The sequence below is a fragment of the Dermacentor andersoni genome, chromosome 6, assembly GCF_023375885.2.
Source record: "Dermacentor andersoni chromosome 6, qqDerAnde1_hic_scaffold, whole genome shotgun sequence".
Lineage (NCBI taxonomy): Eukaryota > Metazoa > Arthropoda > Arachnida > Ixodida > Ixodidae > Dermacentor > Dermacentor andersoni.
Window position 1 is genome coordinate 146,986,911 of NC_092819.1, and position 20,049 is coordinate 147,006,959.

At 46.0% G+C, this 20,049-nt stretch overlaps 1 protein-coding gene across 2 annotated transcripts in view; it reads right to left on the reverse strand.

Moving 5' to 3' along the window:
- LOC126523643 (neprilysin-1-like) overlaps positions 1-20,049 on the reverse strand; it is a 92,830-nt gene that overhangs the window by 23,247 nt on the left and 49,534 nt on the right. Inside the window, exons 2-3 of one of the 2 annotated variants that reach the window (XM_050172241.3) lie at positions 9,630-9,726; positions 9,360-9,488 (exon numbers count right to left, since the gene is read on the reverse strand). In XM_050172241.3, coding sequence (XP_050028198.1) covers positions 9,360-9,377 — 18 coding nt within the window. In that variant the 5' untranslated portion in view covers positions 9,378-9,488; positions 9,630-9,726. Of the gene's footprint in view, positions 1-9,359; positions 9,727-20,049 lie in introns of both variants that reach the window. The other variant, XM_055066947.2, reaches the window with a different exon arrangement.

The window sequence follows — 20,049 nt, forward strand, 5'->3', positions numbered from 1 at the left end:
TGAGCCCCTCTTACACTTTCTCTGTTAAGGTCCTCAATCATTTGTTGCAATTCATCCACAGTGTTCCTGAACAGGACAATGTCTTCTGCAAGCCGAAGGTTGTTGAGACATTCGCCGTTGATCTTCACTCTTGAGCCTTCTCAACCTAATAGCTTGAATACTTCTATAGCATGCAGTGAATAACAACGTAGCAAATGTGTCTCTTAGCCTGGTAGCTTTCTTCGTACGTAATTTTCTACTCTTCTGGAGAACCAAGGTAGCAGTGAAATCTTTGTAGATATTTCGCAAAATATTCACGTATGCCTCCCGTACTCCTTGATTACGCAATGCGTCTATGACTGCTGGTATATTTGCTGAGTCAAATGCGTGTCAATACCCTATGAAAGCCATATAGAGAGATTGATTGTACTCTGCAGATTACTCAATTATCTTATTGAGGACATTGATGGGATCCATCGTAGAATATTCCTTTCCGAAGCCACTCTGTTCTCTTGGCTGATTGAAGTGAAGTGTTGAATTGATTCTATTAGAAGTTATTGGCTAATATTTTATATAATACTGCCAGAAAGCTAATGAGGCTATCTTTATTCAATTTCTAAACGTCTCCCTTCTTATTTTTTATTTTATTTTATTTGTACATACTGCAGCCCGATCGGGCTATTGCAGGAGTGGGTGTGAAAGGCAGAGAAATGAAAACAGTAAGTAATACAGGCAATACGAACAATACAAACAAACACAAACCAATACTATTCAATGGCCGCCAAGAATAAGTTTAAAGGAAGAGAACGAGTAGGACCAGGCAAAGAATTCCAGTACTCGATTACACGGGGAAATAAACTGCATTTAAATGTGTCCGTACGGGCGAAATAAGGTGCGATGTTTAGGTGATGGTGACTTCTAGTATTAGATGGTTTTGCAGGAGTTAGGTAGTTATCCGAAGGTATACGGCAAGAAGAGTAATGCAATGCAAAAACTTCAGTGATTCCGTGCGTCGGCGATCTGAGAGCGGTTGTAAGCCTAGGGATGAAAGCGCTGTATACGGTGAAAAATCCCTATCGTACCTACGGCATATGAAGCGGATCGCTTTCTTTTGAATGGCCTCAATTTGATTAATGTGGCACTGTTTGTGTGGATTCCAGACGGGAGAAGCATAATCGAGTATAGGCCGGATTAGTGATTTATACATCAGTAGTTTAGTATCCCTTGGGGCTGTGGTCAATGTGGGGCGCAGATAGCCTAACTTTCGCAGGGCTTTTGAGGTTATTAAATCCGTGTGCTTCGACCAAGACATATTAGGTGTGAAAACAAGACCAAGGTATTTATATTCACTAACGCTCTGAATTGGAGTATTATTAACTTTGTAAGTAAAAGCGGAAGGGGTCGTTTTATTAGTGAAAGTCATAACAACGGTTTTACGGATGTTAATTGGCATTTGCCAGGTATCGCACCAAGAGCTAAAATTAGAAAATGATTTTTGGAGCTGTAAATGGTCATCAAAGGAGGAAATTTTATGATACAATACACAGTCATCAGCATACAAAGGTATATTTGAGGTTATGTGATGAGGCAAATCGTTTATAAAGATCAAGAAAAGCAACGGACCCCAGCACGGAACCTTCTGGTACTCCTGAAGGCGCCTCTGTCACCCTGGAATTAGCTCTGTTAAAGGACACAAATTGAGATCGATCGGAAAGAAAACTAGAAATCCAGCTGAGAATGTGGGGATTATTAGGGTGGGGTCAAGTTTACACATTAATTTCGAATGAATCATTGTATCAAATGCCTTTGAAAAGTCAATGAAGATTGCGTCAATTTGGTTGCCCATGTCGAGGTTAATACAAATGTCATGTGTAAATTCACTTAGCTGTGTTAATGTGCTGAACCCACGTCTGAAGCCGTGCTGGACATTAGTTAGTAATTTATGTGACTCAAGGTATTCCATAATGTGTTTGTAAATAATATGCTCTAACATTTTACACGAATGAGAGGTTATAGAAATTGGTCGATAATTAGATAAGACGTGTGTGTCACCGGCCTTGAATAAATGAAGAACTTGAGCCATTTTCCAGGATGAGGGTACTGTAGAGGATGCCAGGGACTTGCGAAATATGACAGTGAGGTAGCGGCAGGTCCATAATGAGTACCGTACCAAAAATAAGTTAGGAATGCCATCTGGCCCAGCAGACTTCTTAATATCGAGTATCAATATTAAGTTCAACACACCTTCTTCGGTAATGTTAATTTCATTGATGGGTACGGCACTACGAGCAATGATGTCTGGTTGGATGACGTTGTTGTCACGAGTGAAAACGGACTTGAAATACTCAGTAAATGCGTTTGATATATGAAATGGATCATTGGTAGAATCAGTGTTAATCACCATAGAAGTAGCCGTCGAATCACGCGGCAAAACAGACGACCAAAATTTACGCGGGTTGGTTTTTAGTAGGCCCTGCAGCTGCACACCGAAGAAGAAATCCTTAGCGCAGTTAATTTTCAGCCTAAGCTCCTCTTTTGCTTTAATGAAACTCGTCATGGCTGCCTGATTGTTAAACTCGATGAACCATGAATTAATCTAATGCTTGCTTTCTTCCAGCTCTCTGGTACACTTGAAGTCGTGAGGTATTGAGTATAATATGCCGCAGCTTTTCAAGCATAATATTTCCTACATCTTTGGTTGAATCGACTGTTACACCTCCTTAATTCTCTTGCTATTTTCCCCTGGATCATGTCTTGCAAGACCCTTCTAACTTCATCGCTAGTTATATAAGGAGCGTCTGTGTCCTGTTCATCACTACTTCCAATTAAGGTAGCGTGGCTGCTCTAGGAACTGCACAGGTGAGTATAGAATTATTCCGCTGCTTTTACTATATCATCGAAATTTCTGATGACGTTACCCTGCTTATCTTTCATTGCACACATCCTGCCCTGTCCTATGCCGAGTTTTCTTCCCACTGACTTCATGCAGAGGCCATATTTACTGCTTCCTCAATGATTCCAACATTATAATTGCCTACGTTATCATTACAGTTATTATAACTGTACTGGCCGCCCTTCAGAACTCTTTCTGACGTCATTCTGGTCCAGAGAAAGAAAGGTTTTTTTTTTTGTCATCGTCACCTGCCCTATGACTGAGCTGAATATTCTTTCGGTTTTTCATTAAAACGTACTCATGGATACAACAAGCAGCCGAGGAACTGACAATCTTCATAACAGCCACATAATCCAAACATCTGTGACGCTGTCTGCACATATCCCATAACGCCCTTGTCACTCTCCCCGCAGTTGAGTTATTTCGCCAGCAATCGGTTGCGAACGCTTCCTACACCCATATTCCCCGTACCATTATTACATGCTAAATAAATGTGACCCTATCGATTTATATCGGAGCATACGAATCTTTATGCTACAGCCCGTATGACATAGGCATACGGAAACATACGGGAATGTTTTGTCTTTGCTTTTTCTTTTTTTTAACAGGTTTGGCGATCACGTTTTCTCTGTCTTGCTTTCTCGTGGGGCATTTCTGACTAACTAAAATCGCATAAACATCTTCGCTCGAAAGCACGCATTTATAAAGCTCTCTAATGTCAACGGCGCCACACTATTCCCCCACTTTCAACCTGTTCGCGCTTTCCCTTAAGCACTTCTTGCAATGAAGAGTTACAATGGGCTGGATGTCCGCTGCCTTTCAGATATGACTTTCCAATTAACCTAGCGGCAGCAGGCTTTGGCCCTATCGAACAGAAGGCTGCTCCTATGCTGTCGTCCCGCTGCGCGTTATCAGAGCCCATACTTTTGTTGTTCTCTTTTCTTTTTTAAATAATGAGCCACTTGAATCACAGGCGCGAGCACACAAGTACCTCTAAGATGTACCCCCGCCGGCAAAGTCAATGACACGACCCGGGCTCGCGATTCGTCCACCCAGCCCGATAATCAAGCCGTCGCTTGATTATTGGGCTGGGTAGACAAATCGGTGTCAGTCTTCACTGCTTCTAGAGGGCTTGTAGGGCTACTGTCGATATTTTCGAGTACCCTTGGTTTAAGTAAAGGTCCGCGACCTCTGAACACCGGAATCAAAAGGTGTCACACTTTAGTAGCCTCTTGGGAAACGAAACCGAAGCTGGCTATACGAAAGCTACCGTGTTAATTTTTTTACTGCGCTCTGAAATTTGCCACCATTTTTTTTTCTATAGTTTAGAGTTCCGTGACTTTCATTTAGCACAAGAACAACATCGTTCTCAGTACCCTTTCAGCAGCTGTCTCGTTCACCGCCCGCTTGGGGTAGTGAAGTGCAAGAAGTTTGCGAGAATTCCCACGAGAGAATATCGGACTCTCGCGCCGCCTCAACTACAAGAAAGTATTCATCTCGTTCTAGCTTTTTCTTTCGTTTTTTAAGAAAAGCGGTCTTCACTTTGCTTAGCGCAGTTTCACTTTTTTCGGTCGGTATCTTATCAGACAATCTTGTGGATATTTTTACAAACGTAAGCTGACTGAATGTTAGTTCCAGCAAACCGCCTGTTTTAGCAGTTTAGCAATGAATTTTGACCAATATATTAGCACCAGTGAGAGCATTGTCTGTATAGCCAATAAATCATGCACAAGACCTGCACGTATAATATAGGATTGTATGCTTGTCTAAAGCAGAGACTTCTTAATAGAGCAGCGCATGATATTCAACGGCTTCCTTGAACCACTTAAGCTTCCCATATTTGGCCTACCGCGTACTTGGGTCACTGGGTACGTGCCCATTATTGATCAATACCCCATAATCGCTATGGGTTACGGCGGCACGACAGGTATAGAAGCTTGCATGTACTTATGCAAGTGTCATACTTCATGCATACACTTGTCATCATCACTCATCCCTCGCAAAAAAAAATCCAAAAACACATTTGCCCTCGTGAGACCGCTGCAGAGACGTTCACACTGCGCATTTGGGCATAGGCTCTGAACTGTGTCGTGCATAAACCTAAACGTTGCATGACATAAAATGTTTTACCCATTCGGGTTTCATGAACAAACATCGCATGTTATTAGCCGTTACATTAGATGAAAATAATGAGAGTGAGAGAGAGAGAGAGAGAGCGAGCTCTTTAATAAAAGACATATTTCAACCGGCGTATACATCGCTGGCATGCTGCTCTGCGTGGGAAAGGGAATTGGGGAGAGAAAAACAGAATGAGAGTGGCGCAAAGAAAAAAAATAATTATTAATAATGTGCAATAAAAAAATGAGAATTTCTGGCATCGCATTAGCTGTATAGCATTTCAGTGATCGCTTAACTTGCATTACAACACGCACACTCAACAAGCATAATGTGTTGTTGTTGTTGTTGTTGTTGTTGTTGTTGTTGTTGTTCGCGGCTATAATTAGGTCCCCTGTGGACGATGCTGAATGCCGCTGCTTCAGCTGCAGTCGCTTCAACGTGCAGGTACTATACTTGTGAAAGAACGGCAACCGGAAACTGCGAAAAATTCGCTGATTAACTCCTCAACTTGTGGAACGTGTAATTCTTGTGTTTACGTTAATCGCAGCTAGGACTGTGTCCATTGATTAAAGTCCAAAGAAGAGCAACAGCTTAGCATTATCCGTCCGCAACCTTCAATGGGTCAGAACAGTAGCTTTTAAAATGTTGTCTCACCGGAAATCCTACCGTATGGAAGGAAGAAGCAGCATGCGGCATCAATGTCAATGTAAGATTCTCTCTGCACACATTTCGGGGAGGCATATTTGGGAACTAGTGCTGCACTCAAGAGTCCGGGTATGTGGAAAATCTATGAGTGCATACCCACTGAAATTGAACACCTGTAGCTTGTGACCAAAGTCAATTGGCTGAATATTTGATCTTAAAAAAAAAAGACCTCGAAATACTGCCACCTGAGCGAGTGGAATCAGGCTATATGCTTTAGAGCGATTTTTCTAAAATCCGCGCTTATGACATTTTTAAATTCAGAAAGGTATATGTACAGGTAATGCAAAGACGTCTACCTCACTAAGCAGACACAAGTCTAGAAAGATATGCGAGGTGCGTGATAAACCGTTCTGTGGCATCTAGATGTAAAGCAAGACGCGAACTGGTACGAATACAATTAGGGATGCAAAATAATCACATGGCAACAGAAACAACTCTGATTCATCGGCGTGAAATGCTGCTAAGTAGCGGAGTTTATTATTCAAGCGTTCAGTTGAGTCTGCACCGACCCACAGCCTAAAAAAAAAAACCGGCGTGCATATGGCGATTACGAGAGCACCCATCATGCCGTACCTAGAACGGCCGTAGCCGACCCCACGATAACGACAACGAATATAGCGACAAACACGATAACGACTGCAGGAAGAAACTTCGCATCCGATAAGTGTCGTTCCTTAACTTACGTTTCTGTGTGTGATAGCACAATCGGCGAGTACGTGCACACGTCTCTCTTCTGTTTTCTTTTTTTTTTTTTTTTTTTTTTGTAGCTTTGAGTCCGCAAATCTTGGTCGCATTTTGGAGGATGATGTGACGAGCACGTGAACACACAGGCAGTACCTCTATCAACTACAACAGGTATCGGGAAACATCGCCGCCCATTGCGTGAGCTGCAAATGTGCGCCGTTCTAAGGAGACAAATCTAATGCAGCGAAATCTAATGGCAACAGCATCAGGAAAATGCGAGACATGTTTCGCATTTCGAAAAGAACGCTTGTGCATTATTGCTAACAGATATTGAACTGGAATTTAGTGCCTCTACACCATCGCTCAGATAGTTATATAAAGCCAAGAGGAAATTTAGGTTCGTGCGTGAGCCATTTAAAATGGACCATTTAGCGAGTACACAATTCCTTTCTTAAGCTTTCAGCAAACACGTGGAAGTGAGCAAGATCTTCCATGTTATATTTGTCTGAATTGGAGCGCAATAGATTCGTTTTTCATAATAAATTATTTATTACACCTATATAGTCAATCATGCAATTCAATTTATCTTGTCCTGAATGTGTGCTTCTTCGAATTACCCCCTTGACGGAGTATAATTGCGGTACGTCTCGCAGGAAGTTCTTTTTGTTCTCTGTTGTCTAAAGAACAAACGATTTGCATATTTTTGTCGACGCGAACCAAATTCACACTGACAAGAATATAAATAACTTGGGCTTGTGTACCTTACAAGTCCTGTACTATTTTTGCCTTCCAATTACAAATCGAGAAAGCATAAGTGGCTGCGTAGCAAATTGAGGATTTGGCGTTCGTGTGTACCATCTTTGCAGGGCCATTCACCATACTTGTGTAACCGCCTGCTGTAGGTCTGCTTTTCGCGAGTCTGAACTAAACTGAAAAAAAGTTCAAACATCCCCCAACATGCCGACAAATGAAATTGACAGTTATACGCGATGGATTATGAATTCAAGTTCTACAGGTCACTGCCACAGTTTTCGGCCCGAGCCGGGGCTGAACACGTACATTTAGATGCTGTCGTATGCCGCGCGGAAATTTGTTTGCATACAAAAAAAAAATGAAACCGAGGAGTGAGCAATACGCTTCGCTCAAGCCGCAGCCCGGTGACGTAATGAGGCACAATGATAAGAGTCGTGAGAGTGAACGCACAATACACAACCGAATATCACTTCCCAAACGGACGATCTCAGGAATGGGACAATGACAATCGCAAAACGGCAAGGCCGCGAATTCGACTCTAAATACACATAGAGCAACAGTGTAGAGATAAAAAAAACTACGTATGTTTGTATGGCGGGCAGCGTAGCGAACCGAGATGGGAACTGCGGGAAATGAAACGATCAGCATAGCTCACGTCACGGACACGCAACATACAGTTATCAGTGAACTAATTAGAGCATCCCGTTGAGGAAAACTAGATGAGTAACACGGCCATTCACAATCTGAGTGTAAGCTCATTCTCTCAAAATTGCATAAGAGATACCGTTTCAAACCGGAATTTCCTGCAATTTCCCGAGTCCATCTCAGGCACTGAGTGAGCGCAAACAATACGCACTCTACTTCATAGGCATCGAGGTGGAGGCTTATCGCGCTCTCCGCAGCCACGCTAGCGACGATTTCAGGCCCATTGCGCAACTGTCCAACATGATAGAGGCTTCGCCTCGACGTATTTGACGGCACCTTATATGGACGTCGACAGATTACCGATATTTTTTTTTGTCCTGATAGCGTGCACTGACTCGACTGGCGCACACAAACAATGAAAATAAAGGGATTCTTCAAGTATTGTAAGAGACTAGCTTGGGGGCCCTGTTCGGTTCTCAGCAACCTGTCCACATCATTTTTTTACTGAAACATCCATAAAGTAGTCAAACATAATAAAGACGTTTTCAAACGAAAATCTAATTAGTAGTCACTATAAACTATCGCTATCATCATGATGGTACACTGATACATGGTACACTGATATTCGTGTCACTGCAAATACTGCAGGACTATGAACAGATGCCAGTACTATTTGCGTTATTCATCTGAACGACCCAACCATGCATGACGCCAACAATGCAAATCAATGAACTTCGTTGCTTTTCGCGTTAGAACACGACTCACGATCCCTCGCGACATTTGGGTGACGAAACCTATTACCGAGCCTCATGCAGATGTGAAACACGCGCGTCTCTATACATCAGACAGTGATCTTCACAAATTAAAAAAAAAAATCAGCAGTGATTTCTATAAATAAAGCAATAACAGTGCCACATAAACCACGGTGACAAACAAAAGTCACCCACAAAAGGGGTTACTACTCACTCGCATACAGTTGCAAGCCACGGCTGATCCTGTGGCGTAAGTTTCTCTCGTCTCGTCGTGTTAAAGTCGCCCCGCTTCGGCTTAAGCCGAACGAGCTTAAGCCGAACGACAAAAGCGGGAACAAAGGTGCAGGATAGAGTCGTACGCACTCGGAGTGTCCAACATAAGCCATTTATGCGCCCCCTCTGCGTTTACGCGCCTCGGAGCTTCTATTTTCAAAATTTCGAACCAGACAGCCCTAGCCGCGACTTTCGTCTCCCAATTTCTGTTTTGCCAACAGAGACTCGATCCTCACTGCACCCTTGGTCCCAAGCGTCTGAACAAGCACCTGCCCTCTAAAGATTTGTGTATAACGATGATGAGAACTTACAACTAACCTCGCCCCTGACGTCCCTTTCTACCGTCGCCGTAGCATGTCTACAGCGGGATGCAAGAAAAAAAAAAAAAACGCGGGCGTGTTTCCGGAGGGTTGTGACTTAGGCTGGTGGGCACGGCACCTTTCGAAACAGAACGAGCGCAGCTCTAAAACACAGTACATAATAAAGAGACACACACACACAGTGCTGTTCGTGTTATGCTCGGCTAGGATCTCCCGCGCACACTTACAAGCACTCACCTGTTTGCTTGTCGCCATGACCGGATCTCGTGGGCGACCTCTGTGAAGCCGCGTAAATCAGACGGCGACGATAATCCAGCCGCTCTCCAGCGCTGGGCGCGAACTGGGCTCATCTGGGCGAACGGTCACCTGCCGCATCGTAAAAAAAAAAAAAAAAAAGTCAAACCAAAGATGTCCGCGTAGAGGTGCGACAGATACGTACGGAGTGCACGTATGCAGTGCGAAGAAGCGGGGGGAACGTCAGCCTCCCATTCTGTCCTTATCTCTTACCTTCGCAAGGGCTCGCTGATTAGATAACTCCACCGGCGTTGCACCTTCTGCGCAGGCTCCGGTCGGGCCCCCTTCCTCAGTGGTCGCCCGCGTCACACTGCGATACAGAGGACAAAGGAACTGTTATTGAACCGTTGCCGTTGCGCTTTAGCTCCTGTTTGTTTTCTGTTGAAACATAGCACTCTTTATTTAAAAGATGGAATATGCATCATTTTTGTCATTCTATATCACATATAACCAAGTTTTATAACCCTTACGTACCTGTATTAAGTGGTGTGAGTACATGGAATTAGCATATAAGCATTTTTTTTCAAATAAAAATAAGCCTACACGGACACATATATCATGGCGGACTATAACGATCAATACATACGAGAGTATAGAGGAGGTATTCGTCGTTGACTGGATTCGCTTGTCCTTTACTACGCTTTCTGTCGTATTTACGCCATATTAAACTTAAGGAAGCCTTCATTATTGACATGAAGACACCGGTGGAACTAGCTTTAAAGCGCAGCTCTTAGGTGTCTGCTCCTGCATTTCGATGTCTCTCGGCATAACCGGGCGAACGAGCACAGCGAAGGATGAAAGAGCGACCGTAGAGTGCAGCGCGGGATGAAAGACGACGATAGCGAAGAGAGCGCGAGGACGAACCGGTAAAGGATGCTGCAGCGGAGTCATAAGGCGAATAGCTGCAATGGAGGGTATGGCGAAAGCGTGAGAAGAAACGCATAGTGCCACGCAAGACGGGCTCTGCGGAGACGACCGCTACAAGATGGCGCCAGAATAGCACGCCGTCGTCTGCTCACCGATGGCGTGCGGCGAGCGCGTCGACTGATGTCATATATGGAAACAAAGCCTTGCGTGAGCTGAGGTCTGTCTGCGGCGGCTGTGAATCGCGCCCGCGCGTCACCCACGCGTTGCCTCTCGCGATCTCTCGATTAGCGAGGCAGTCGCGCCACACTTCGATCCGTTTGCAATCTGCCGCACAAGACATATTGTCCGCGCCAGCTAATGTATAGCGAAGTGAGAACACGTACAGAACTGCACTCAAATTTCGCATTAGGGAGTATCATAATCGTCAGTGAATTTTTTCATCCTTTAGTCGGCACTCTGGTGCTCTGGCTTTTGGAGCAGAGCAGGAATCTAAAAAAACATAGCAGGCTTATTTCTCGTCCTTTCTTGTTCGGCTTTGCGTGCCGAGTTTCTTGCACTGTAGCACCTTCTCATTTTCATCAATTGAGATCAAATAAAAAAGTGGTTTTAAGTTTCGCCAAGACATAAGACTGTGTCAGATTTTATGTCATTACGTCTTGCCAATCTTGTGCGATGCGCAAGCGAAAAAACATGCAAGAGACAAACAAGAATAGCTTCGGCTTTTCGTATTCACTTCGAACCAACGTGTTAACTTTTTTATTAGTCTTGACAGGCTGCCAGAAATGCCAGGCAGGTAGTGGTCATAGCGTCCTCCTTCCAACAGAGACCAAAAGAAACGTAATCAGTGCAGTATTGCGGTAACTCACGCAACTTGCGCTGTTACGTGGCTGGTGGAAAATAATTACGTCATCAGGACAAGCCGATTCAAATTGTTAATAACATCAAGACAAGCTGTTTCAAGGTACCGAGGCTACATCTCTTGCCAACGGAACCCGCAGCCGGCCATTATGTCTACGGTGTGTACGCTACCCCAAAAAACAAAGAAAAAAGTGCGATTGGTAGCGTTCCGTACCAGCGCCGCCTAATGGGCTTATCTACACACTGAGAACTGCCGAGACCTTCTAAACATATAAAGGCAAGCGTCTACGTCGTCTTTCCTAGAGGGAAATCAAAATCAAATTTTTGCAATTTTTTCTCTAAACCTTAAACCTTAAAATTTTTCACGAGACATTCAACATCACCGCATGAGCGTGGGTAAGGCACCTTGCGTTGCAGCTTGCCACAGCTGACGGCAGCTTCGCCAGACACAGTCAAGGTTGCGGAAGAAGCAACATTGGAGGCACGCGATTCATGTTTGGGATGATACTTTCGATCGCTTACCGCTAGGTAAGAGAGGGAGACCAAGGACAAGAAGAGGCAAGGAAGTCAGCCAGACGAGCGTCCTGTTTGCTCGGGAGTAAGGAAAATGAGAATAGAAAAAGGAAAAAAGGAGAGAATGACCACTGCTCTATGACGCATAGCAGTGCTACGAACGGTCACCGAGACTTAGCTGTGTTCCTCGAAAGATGCAGCAGCTCACAAATGGCTTTCTGCGCTATCGGCGTATGTAGGCAGGGTCCAATAACTTTTTTTTCACGAAATGTTCTGCTGGAGTATAGTCCGCTAAGTGCAGTCTGTAGAGAGACGCGCTGGACGTTGTACTGAGTACCAGTGCACAATGGGTGTCGAAAGCTCTTTCGTTGTTTGTTTTTTGTTTTTTTTCAGAACGGCAAGCATAGCGTGTTGGTGTATCAGCCATTGCAAGACGAAAAGACTACGCATTCGTAAGTGACACACCGAGCCAAAGGCGGTAGAACAGTGTTGAATTCCTGCGGGAGTGGCTAGCTGGCACTTACAGCCGTAACAAAGGGCCCAGGGTACGTAGGCGGCAATTACTCGTAGACGCCCTCAGAGAGCACCAGAAAGCTTGCGTCGTTGTGCGAGATCGGCAAATGTTTAACTACGTTGGCCGTGTTGCGATGATAAGGCGCGTTCGCTCTTGAACCCGGCAGAACGAAAAACACCGAGCGTGGCCTTGAAGCTCGGCGTGTGTAACACTCAGACGAGTGATGAAGCAGGAGTGCACCTCTTTTCTTGCTTAAGTATTTATCTTCATCGCAGCCCCAGTGGCTGGTAGTGGCGGCACTAGTTTGGTGAATAAAAGACCCGCAGTCTCATCCTGCCAATAAAGTGCACCTGTTCTAACGACACTCATTTGCGTAGCTTTCAACGCGCACGAACACGGCTGCAACCTTATCCATTTTCGGTTGGCCTTTGAGAGAGAGAGAGAAAACAAGGGAAGGAAAGGCAGGGAGGTCAACCAGAACAGCATCCGGTTTGCTACCCTACACTGGGGGTGGGGGAAATGGGAATAGAAAGAGGAAGAAAGGGAGAGAGGAAGCACTGAGTACGTGTGGGAGCGACACCATACACAAGGACACTATAAACGGTCTGTTAAGCCCGTGCACTTCAAGTACCGCACTAGTGCACGAATCGCTTTTCGAGCCAGTGACGGGTGTGGCCACGGTCCGAGTATCTTTGACTCGGTGAAAGATCTCGAGTCCAGTCTGCGTAAAGTTGCCCGCAGAGAGAGGCGTTGGACATCGTAGCGAGGGCAGGTACACAATAGGTGCTCGATGGTCTCCTCGCACCCACAGGAGTCGCACATCGGGCTCTCGGCCATTCCCATACGGTAGGAGTATGCGTTCGTGAACGCCAATCCCAGCCACAAGCGACACAACAAGGTTGCTTCGCCGCGGGGAAGGCTAGATGGCAGTTGTAGCCGTAGCGTGGGGTCCAGAGACATTGCGCAGAAAGCACGGGAACATGTGTAACTTGTGGATGTTAACCTGGGCTTTTTCCTGTATTATACGGCGTATATTTAAAAAAAATGTTATATATACATTAAACAAAGGGAGGAGCGGGACAAGGGGCACATTGCACGAGTACCTAGCAAGGACACAGGAACGGTAGTGCCTGTTCCGAGTCTTAGCGTCTATAGGCTGCTCTTTTTTTTTTACTAGTCTAAATTGCCAGTTAACTTCCTTATAGTAAAATTTCTCAGTGGACTTCGCTAACTTGAATGCCTCGCCCCCTATTATCCCAGAGGGATAAGGGCCTCCAACGGTCTCTGCCTCTTCTAAAGGCATATCGAATAGCTTCTTAGTGGGCCATCACAATGCATCGAAACTGTTTTTCTAGGCGAAACCTATAACCTTGAAATATGATAGTTTTAGAATATCCGCGGTTGCTTTAGCTTTTCGCATTTCGACCACCGACGAACTAGCCCAGATTGTTATTTCAAGCTATAGTTTTAAAGTAATGAAAGATACGTTTGAGAACAACTAAAACAGAAAATAAAAAGTTCCGATATTCGTCATTGTCAACATTTGGCAACCTTTTTAAAGTAGTGTTTTGAGCGGCGGCCTCCAGATTTCATCTATGAAAAAAAAAAAAGTTTACCAATACTGGCGCGAACCTGTGCACACGTTGCGCGAGTGGGAAAGGGAAGACCACATTTTTGTCCAAAGCCATTCATTTTTCTTGTTCATCCCACGAAGTAATGTTCAACGAAGGAGAATTATTCAACACGAGAACAAATAGAAGATAGCGCCCACGAAATTCTATTCGTGCCAGTAAGATAGGAAATGGACGCCTGACAAAAGCTACAAGAAAGTCGCTTAAAGGGCCCCTCACCAGGCCACATGGCAAATTTTGGTTTTGCGCTTGAAGTTGTCACGTGCTCTCTAAAGAGTGTTCTACATCAGCAAAATTTCTAATTATTTCATTAATAGCAAAGAACCGAATCATTTGAAGTGCCGCGAACCCATGATTTCAAGAGGCGAGCGCCACCGCCATCCGCTAGCCTCCGCAAGTGAAATTCCTTCCCTGCTTTCTCCCACACAGGCGCCGAAGGATCGCGTCACGTACAGGCCATGGTCCCTACCTTCCTTTTCTTTCCCCTCTGTCGCATTTTTGTTGAGTGGCACGCTTTCGGTGACGGTCTCGCGCGCGAGCTGTTGCTTTTGCCTCGTTTTAGCGCAGCGCTCTATTTTGCACGCTCTGCACAAGAACAACTGATTAGCGGTATAAATCAGTGCCACAATCCCGAGCAGTGAGGCAGGCGCGATACGACGAACGAACATGATCGGGGCGCTGGAACACGGTATAAAATGACAGTTTCGTTTTCTGAACGCGCGACTGCACGACGTGGGAACAAGCAGACGAAACGGAAGCACGTCGCCCTCGCTACGGTACGAAGTACAGCTAAAAACACGCAGACATTCGGTTTGTATGTTTTCTTATTTCTCGAAATTTTAATTCGTCTACTGCAGCGACAGATTAAACAAATAACTGATGTTGCCTTGAGTAATTCTCGAAGTCACGTGCCTCCATGAGCGACGTCACAGCACAGACATGCACGTAGGCGCACTTGCACGATATACACTGACTCTCCGGTTGGGAGCGCAGCGGACGCGAGGAGAAGAGAAAACGCTGTTTGGATTGAAATTTAAGCTATCTCCGCGGCGAGTGTGGATGTAACACTTAACAGACACAGTCGTTAGCGCACACTGCATGCACTGCGCTTGTCAGCTCAATATGGTCAGACCTATTGAGCCCCCCCCCCCCCCCCCCCCTAGGTGCCCAGTCTCATACTCCAAAAAACCAGTTTGATCCGACATCATAATGTGGCAGCACGCAGACGCTGACTATATCTATATACGCTGGTGAAATTCGCCAACAGCGCATCTATCTATGACGTAGCATGTATATGGTGGTGTCCAAATCTGCGCGCCAGCGACGGCTCCATCTGAGCAACAGAGACAGATCTCGAAGGTTATGCTTTTGCTGGCTTCATGCGCCGGAAGCAACTGCAAAAACCAGAAATACGTCATGGACGCCATGTTTTCTACAGTGTAAAAGAAACATTGCGGCGCATTTGTAGATACGTACGTTGTACAAGACAATGCAGACAGAAGAGTGCAGCAGAGATTAACTGTGACGTTTAATTGTTACATTTAACCAGCCGCCGTCACTCACCGGTGTGAAACATTTCATCCGCATGCATCGTTTCCGCTGCCACTGCCGTAAATGGCGCGCGCTAACACATCTGGGGCTGGTTAGGCTTAAGAAGAGGCGCCGCCAGAATGAGGCATTAAATAAATTAAATATGCGCCACATGATGAGGCATGCGTGTGTTGCAAAAGAATGCACAGATACGACTAGGCACATTGTAATAGAATGCCAAGATATTCATCCAGCGAGACATAGGAAATGCCCACCTCCCTGAAGCGTTTCGATTCAAAGATGTAATGACTAAGTGGTTAGCAGTCGAGATAAGTTAAAGACGTTTAGATTATTTGTGAAAAAAAAAAGCAACTAAGAGATTAATAACGCCGGGGTCATTGCAAGCGTAGGTAAAGTTGTAATATGGCGATAGAGGTTTTAAATACGAAAATTGAGATCCAGATCAGACAGGCAGAAGGCTAGAAGACGACAGGTGTTGTAAAACCTGATTAAATCAAGCAGGCTATTGGTGACTATTTTTTGACACCCCGTTTAAGACGGGTTGCCAATTAGCATCATCATCTGGGCTAATCCTGCACACATGCAAAATTACCCGAGAAAGTGAACGATGGCGGTGATTGCTGTAGCAAAATGGTCAAAGCCACAGCACGCGCAATGCGAGAGATGTAGGTGTGGCTCCCACCGGCGGCATGTTGTCTATTGGTCCACTAATTCTTTTCTCTTTTCCGCATTAGTTCTGCGTTTGAATTAAGCGTAACCCTTAATATCCCCGCTGTTTCCTCTGGCTTCATTGTCTGTTTGCTTCACAGTGTTGTTAAATAGGCCGAGAGGCTCGGCTCCTTCTAATATTCTCGCTCAATTTTACTACAGATAAAACAAGTTTGAGCGTATACGCATGGAGGGAGAGAGAAAAATGTCATCCGTCCGACTGTATCGTGAAACCACAAGCGATTTTTCCTGTCGTGACCTTTTCTCCACCTCGCAGGCTCCCGCAAAACACCTTTGCCATATTCAGCCTCCCTGCGCTTCGAGTTGCCGGTTTATTTACCCTCCCGCTGCGATGTGCTAGCCTCCTCGTTAGATCGTAGAGCAGGCACGTACCCAGGATTTTTTTTCGGGGGAGGGGGGGGGGGGCAATCCAAAGTATCTCTTTCTATGCAAATTAGGGGGGGGTGTTATTTACTAGTGCAGTTGTGAATAATGCCCACCATTCGCCATAAGGTCGCGTAAACCCGCAAAAGCGAATTGAAATAAGGTGTACCTCAGAGATACGCCTGTGAGATACACCTCTCCTTCACTCGGCAAACAAGGAACCACATCAAATGGACTCGCGCATGACAGAAGTGCAGAAAGAACACTGCCAAGAACAAGTAAACAAGCGAAAGTAAAAAATTTCTAAAGATTTCTTGTAGCGTTTTTTTTTTTTTTATTTAGCCCTGGAAAAATTATAGAGAAATATAAAAGTTTGCTGAACAATCACAGTTCTTTTGGATCCCTCGTTTACTGCTCTACCAATTTAAGTGCCAAAACCGACCTGTGTTGCTATTTGGGACGATGCGTAATGAAGCGTGGTCACAGTCCCGTACAACCGCGTAGAGCGCAGGGCGCTGGGGTTCTCGACGTATGGCGCCCACCGCGGAAGGTTAGAAAAACACTCACATTAGTACAGCAGAGAAGTGGCTAAGTCAGGTGGCTCCACTGATAACTGTAGAAGTGTGAATCAAAACACACCGAATTATTCTCCACTTCTGGCAGCGTTTTCTCTACTCCCTTCTTAAATAAAGAGCTATTGATCCATAAATATTTTCACAAACAACGGTTAAATTTGTTAATTTTCGCTTTTCCTTCCTGTTTGGCTGTTGCCTTGGCTCTCTCCCTTAGTAGATCACTTAATTTCTCAACTCTTTGCGACACTTCTTTCCGGTTGCCAATTTTGCACGAAAAGTGATGTACAATTAGGGAAAATCCAGACTAGGCAGCGGATGACAATCACATTGTTTATGGTTTTAACGGTTATTGCAGGGTCTGATGATGGACGCTGTTTCGCATTATTTTATTTTCCACCTTACCTAACCCATATCGCGGGTATATGCTTCCGCGTATCTGCCCGCGTCGTGGCGAGCCGTCACTCGAGAAAAAAAAATGAAGCAATAGGACAAGTTTAAAGGCTAAACCCCATGAGCGCGATATTGTGCGCGACAGCGACGAGAGACGGCTTCGAGCGATGGATCGGGCCGTCGCGCGAACAGATCGCTCGGTCTTGTCGCGCGATCACTCGGTTCTGCAAATCTAGAATTCTTCGCTCGTCGCCCGGAAGTGCTATGAACGACTAGCCAATAGTAGGCAGCCGGAACGGGATGTACATTAGTGACGTACTACCGGTTTGCTCAGGTGCGCGCTTCTCAGTATACAAACGGAACGAGCGAACTAGCGAATTTTGATATGTAAACGAAAAGAAACTTACTGCAAGACCCTTCAGAAATATTTTATGTTGCTTTGTACAGCCAAACAAATCAACTTAAATAATTATAGCAAGTGCCACGCCAGGCTTGGCGCTAACTCGATCCCCTAATACCGGCAACACTAGAGAGCCGTCGTGCGAAGCGATCGCTCGCTTGGAGTTTGACTTCTGGGCGACGAGCGAACGCGACAGCCATCTCCATCGCGTTCGTTGTCGCTGTCGCGCAAGAAATCGCGTGCATGGGGTTTATACTTAACGCAAGTGGCGTTTTCTCCGGCCGCAACTCGTTCGACGAGCATACCGTCGGGCCGACCCGCAGTGGAGGTGAAGTACTTTGCTTTTCGTCTGAGAGCCTTGACTGTTGTCTGCTCTCGCTGCCGTTCCATCTTCACAGAGTGGAATGGTTGTCAATTTTTTCACTCCTTTTGGATGGCGATAGTTATCGGCATCTGTGAAGGCGAGTTTTCTCATTGATTTGGTGCCCGCGCGATTAACTCGAGATGAGTTCAGTTGTCGCCATCTATTCAACGATCACGCGCATCGCTGTTGCTTTGTTAGTTAAACCTTCTTTGTTTATACCACCCCCCGCCCCCCTGGATACGTGCCTAGAGCGACAGCCACGGAAAGGCGATTCGGTCTCCGGTTCGATCCCCGGACCAAGACGAGCTTTCCTTCAACTGCGAAGCTTTCCGAAGAAACCCACAAGGGTTTCCTTCTTAGCTTCGCGCTACAGTATATATATAGCGTGCACGACAATTTTTGCGCGAACATCCCTCAATCGCACGGGCCTCCACAAAACTGATTTGCCGCACACACTGTTTCGTCTCACATTGGTGATGCGTGTGTATACCTAAAAATCGCAACAGGGCGCTCGCAAGCCCGAGTGGCCCGGCATATATCGATAGCCCAGTTCCCACAAGTGCGCCCCTCTCAGAACGCGGTCCGCCGATAAGCAGCGGCGGCATGCCGGCGCGATGTGTGGAATGTGCGCGGGCGGGCGACACTCGATACGCCGCTCGTTGACGCGACGCCGACACGCCCGTCGTCGTCGAAGGCGGCGCGCTGCGCGGGGAGGATGCGCGAAGGAGCGTTTGAACTGCTGGCGTTGAGCGGCGACAATCCGCGATAAGCGCAGGAATTCGAGCGAGCGCTGTGCCTCGGCGCAGTGAAGTCATCGTCGCTGCTTCCGCGTTAAATGGCGCCGAAGGTGCCCGCTTTGTCTACGGGCCTCATTGGCGTGCTTTCCTTGGCGCGTTGCTTTACGCGGACGTAGCTGCACGTCTTTCACTCGTTTGAGGACGTGGACTGACGCAAAGTGCGTTTCCGAACGACACTCGATACGTGCACATCGACTCTGCTTCTGTCTTCTCCCGAAAATAACCGCCATCCGGGAATCTGCGTGCGTATTTTCTCAGTGCGTTGCGAGGGATTAAACCTAGGTGGAGGACATCACACTTCAATGTTTATTCGCTAAAAAGATATACCGTGATGTTGAAGGCGCCGAGCAGGAGCTTGTCCATGAATTCGCATTCGCGCTGTGATCTGCCATCCTCTGGTTTCACTGGCATAATAACCCTGGTCCACTGGTGTCGAGGCTACCCCTTTTCAGCCGCAAAAGAGGTCGACGAATGCCGCTGCGAGCGGAACTATTTTTCGGGAGAAGTCATTTCTTCTCAAAAGACTTTCGAGTGCCCGTGCGACAGGGGTATTAGATTGATCAGAGTAAAATTTACAGCTATGCCAACAAAACGTAACGGTGGCACCAGTTGTCATGTTGCAGCATGCCTAATATACATAACCGCTTGTGATGAGATGTTATCGCACAATGTGGAAATGTGCAACTTTACGAGACTTATACGATGTTTAAAGTAGGGTTACATTACGTGATCTACTAGTTATTTTTTTTTTTGATAACTGTCAGCCTTTCTTCTTTCGAGTAATTTGCACTCACTTGCGCCTTAAGCCTGTCTCACATGGGGCGATTTTCCTCACACCGGTGCGCGATTTCCGTCGCACGGGACGGAAATCGCGGTCGCGGACGTCCACCCCCCCCCCCCCCCTCCCACCCTCTACGAGTGCGACCAACCGATCGGTCGCACCGACCGCGGCAATAGGTGCCATTTTTAGACGCCAACATAAACAAAATTGCAGGATCTCTTAAGATCTCTCTTAAGAGGTGAACGGCGAAAGCCTACTCTTCCTCCTCTTATTATTCGCCTTTTTCTCTTTGCCTCTTCT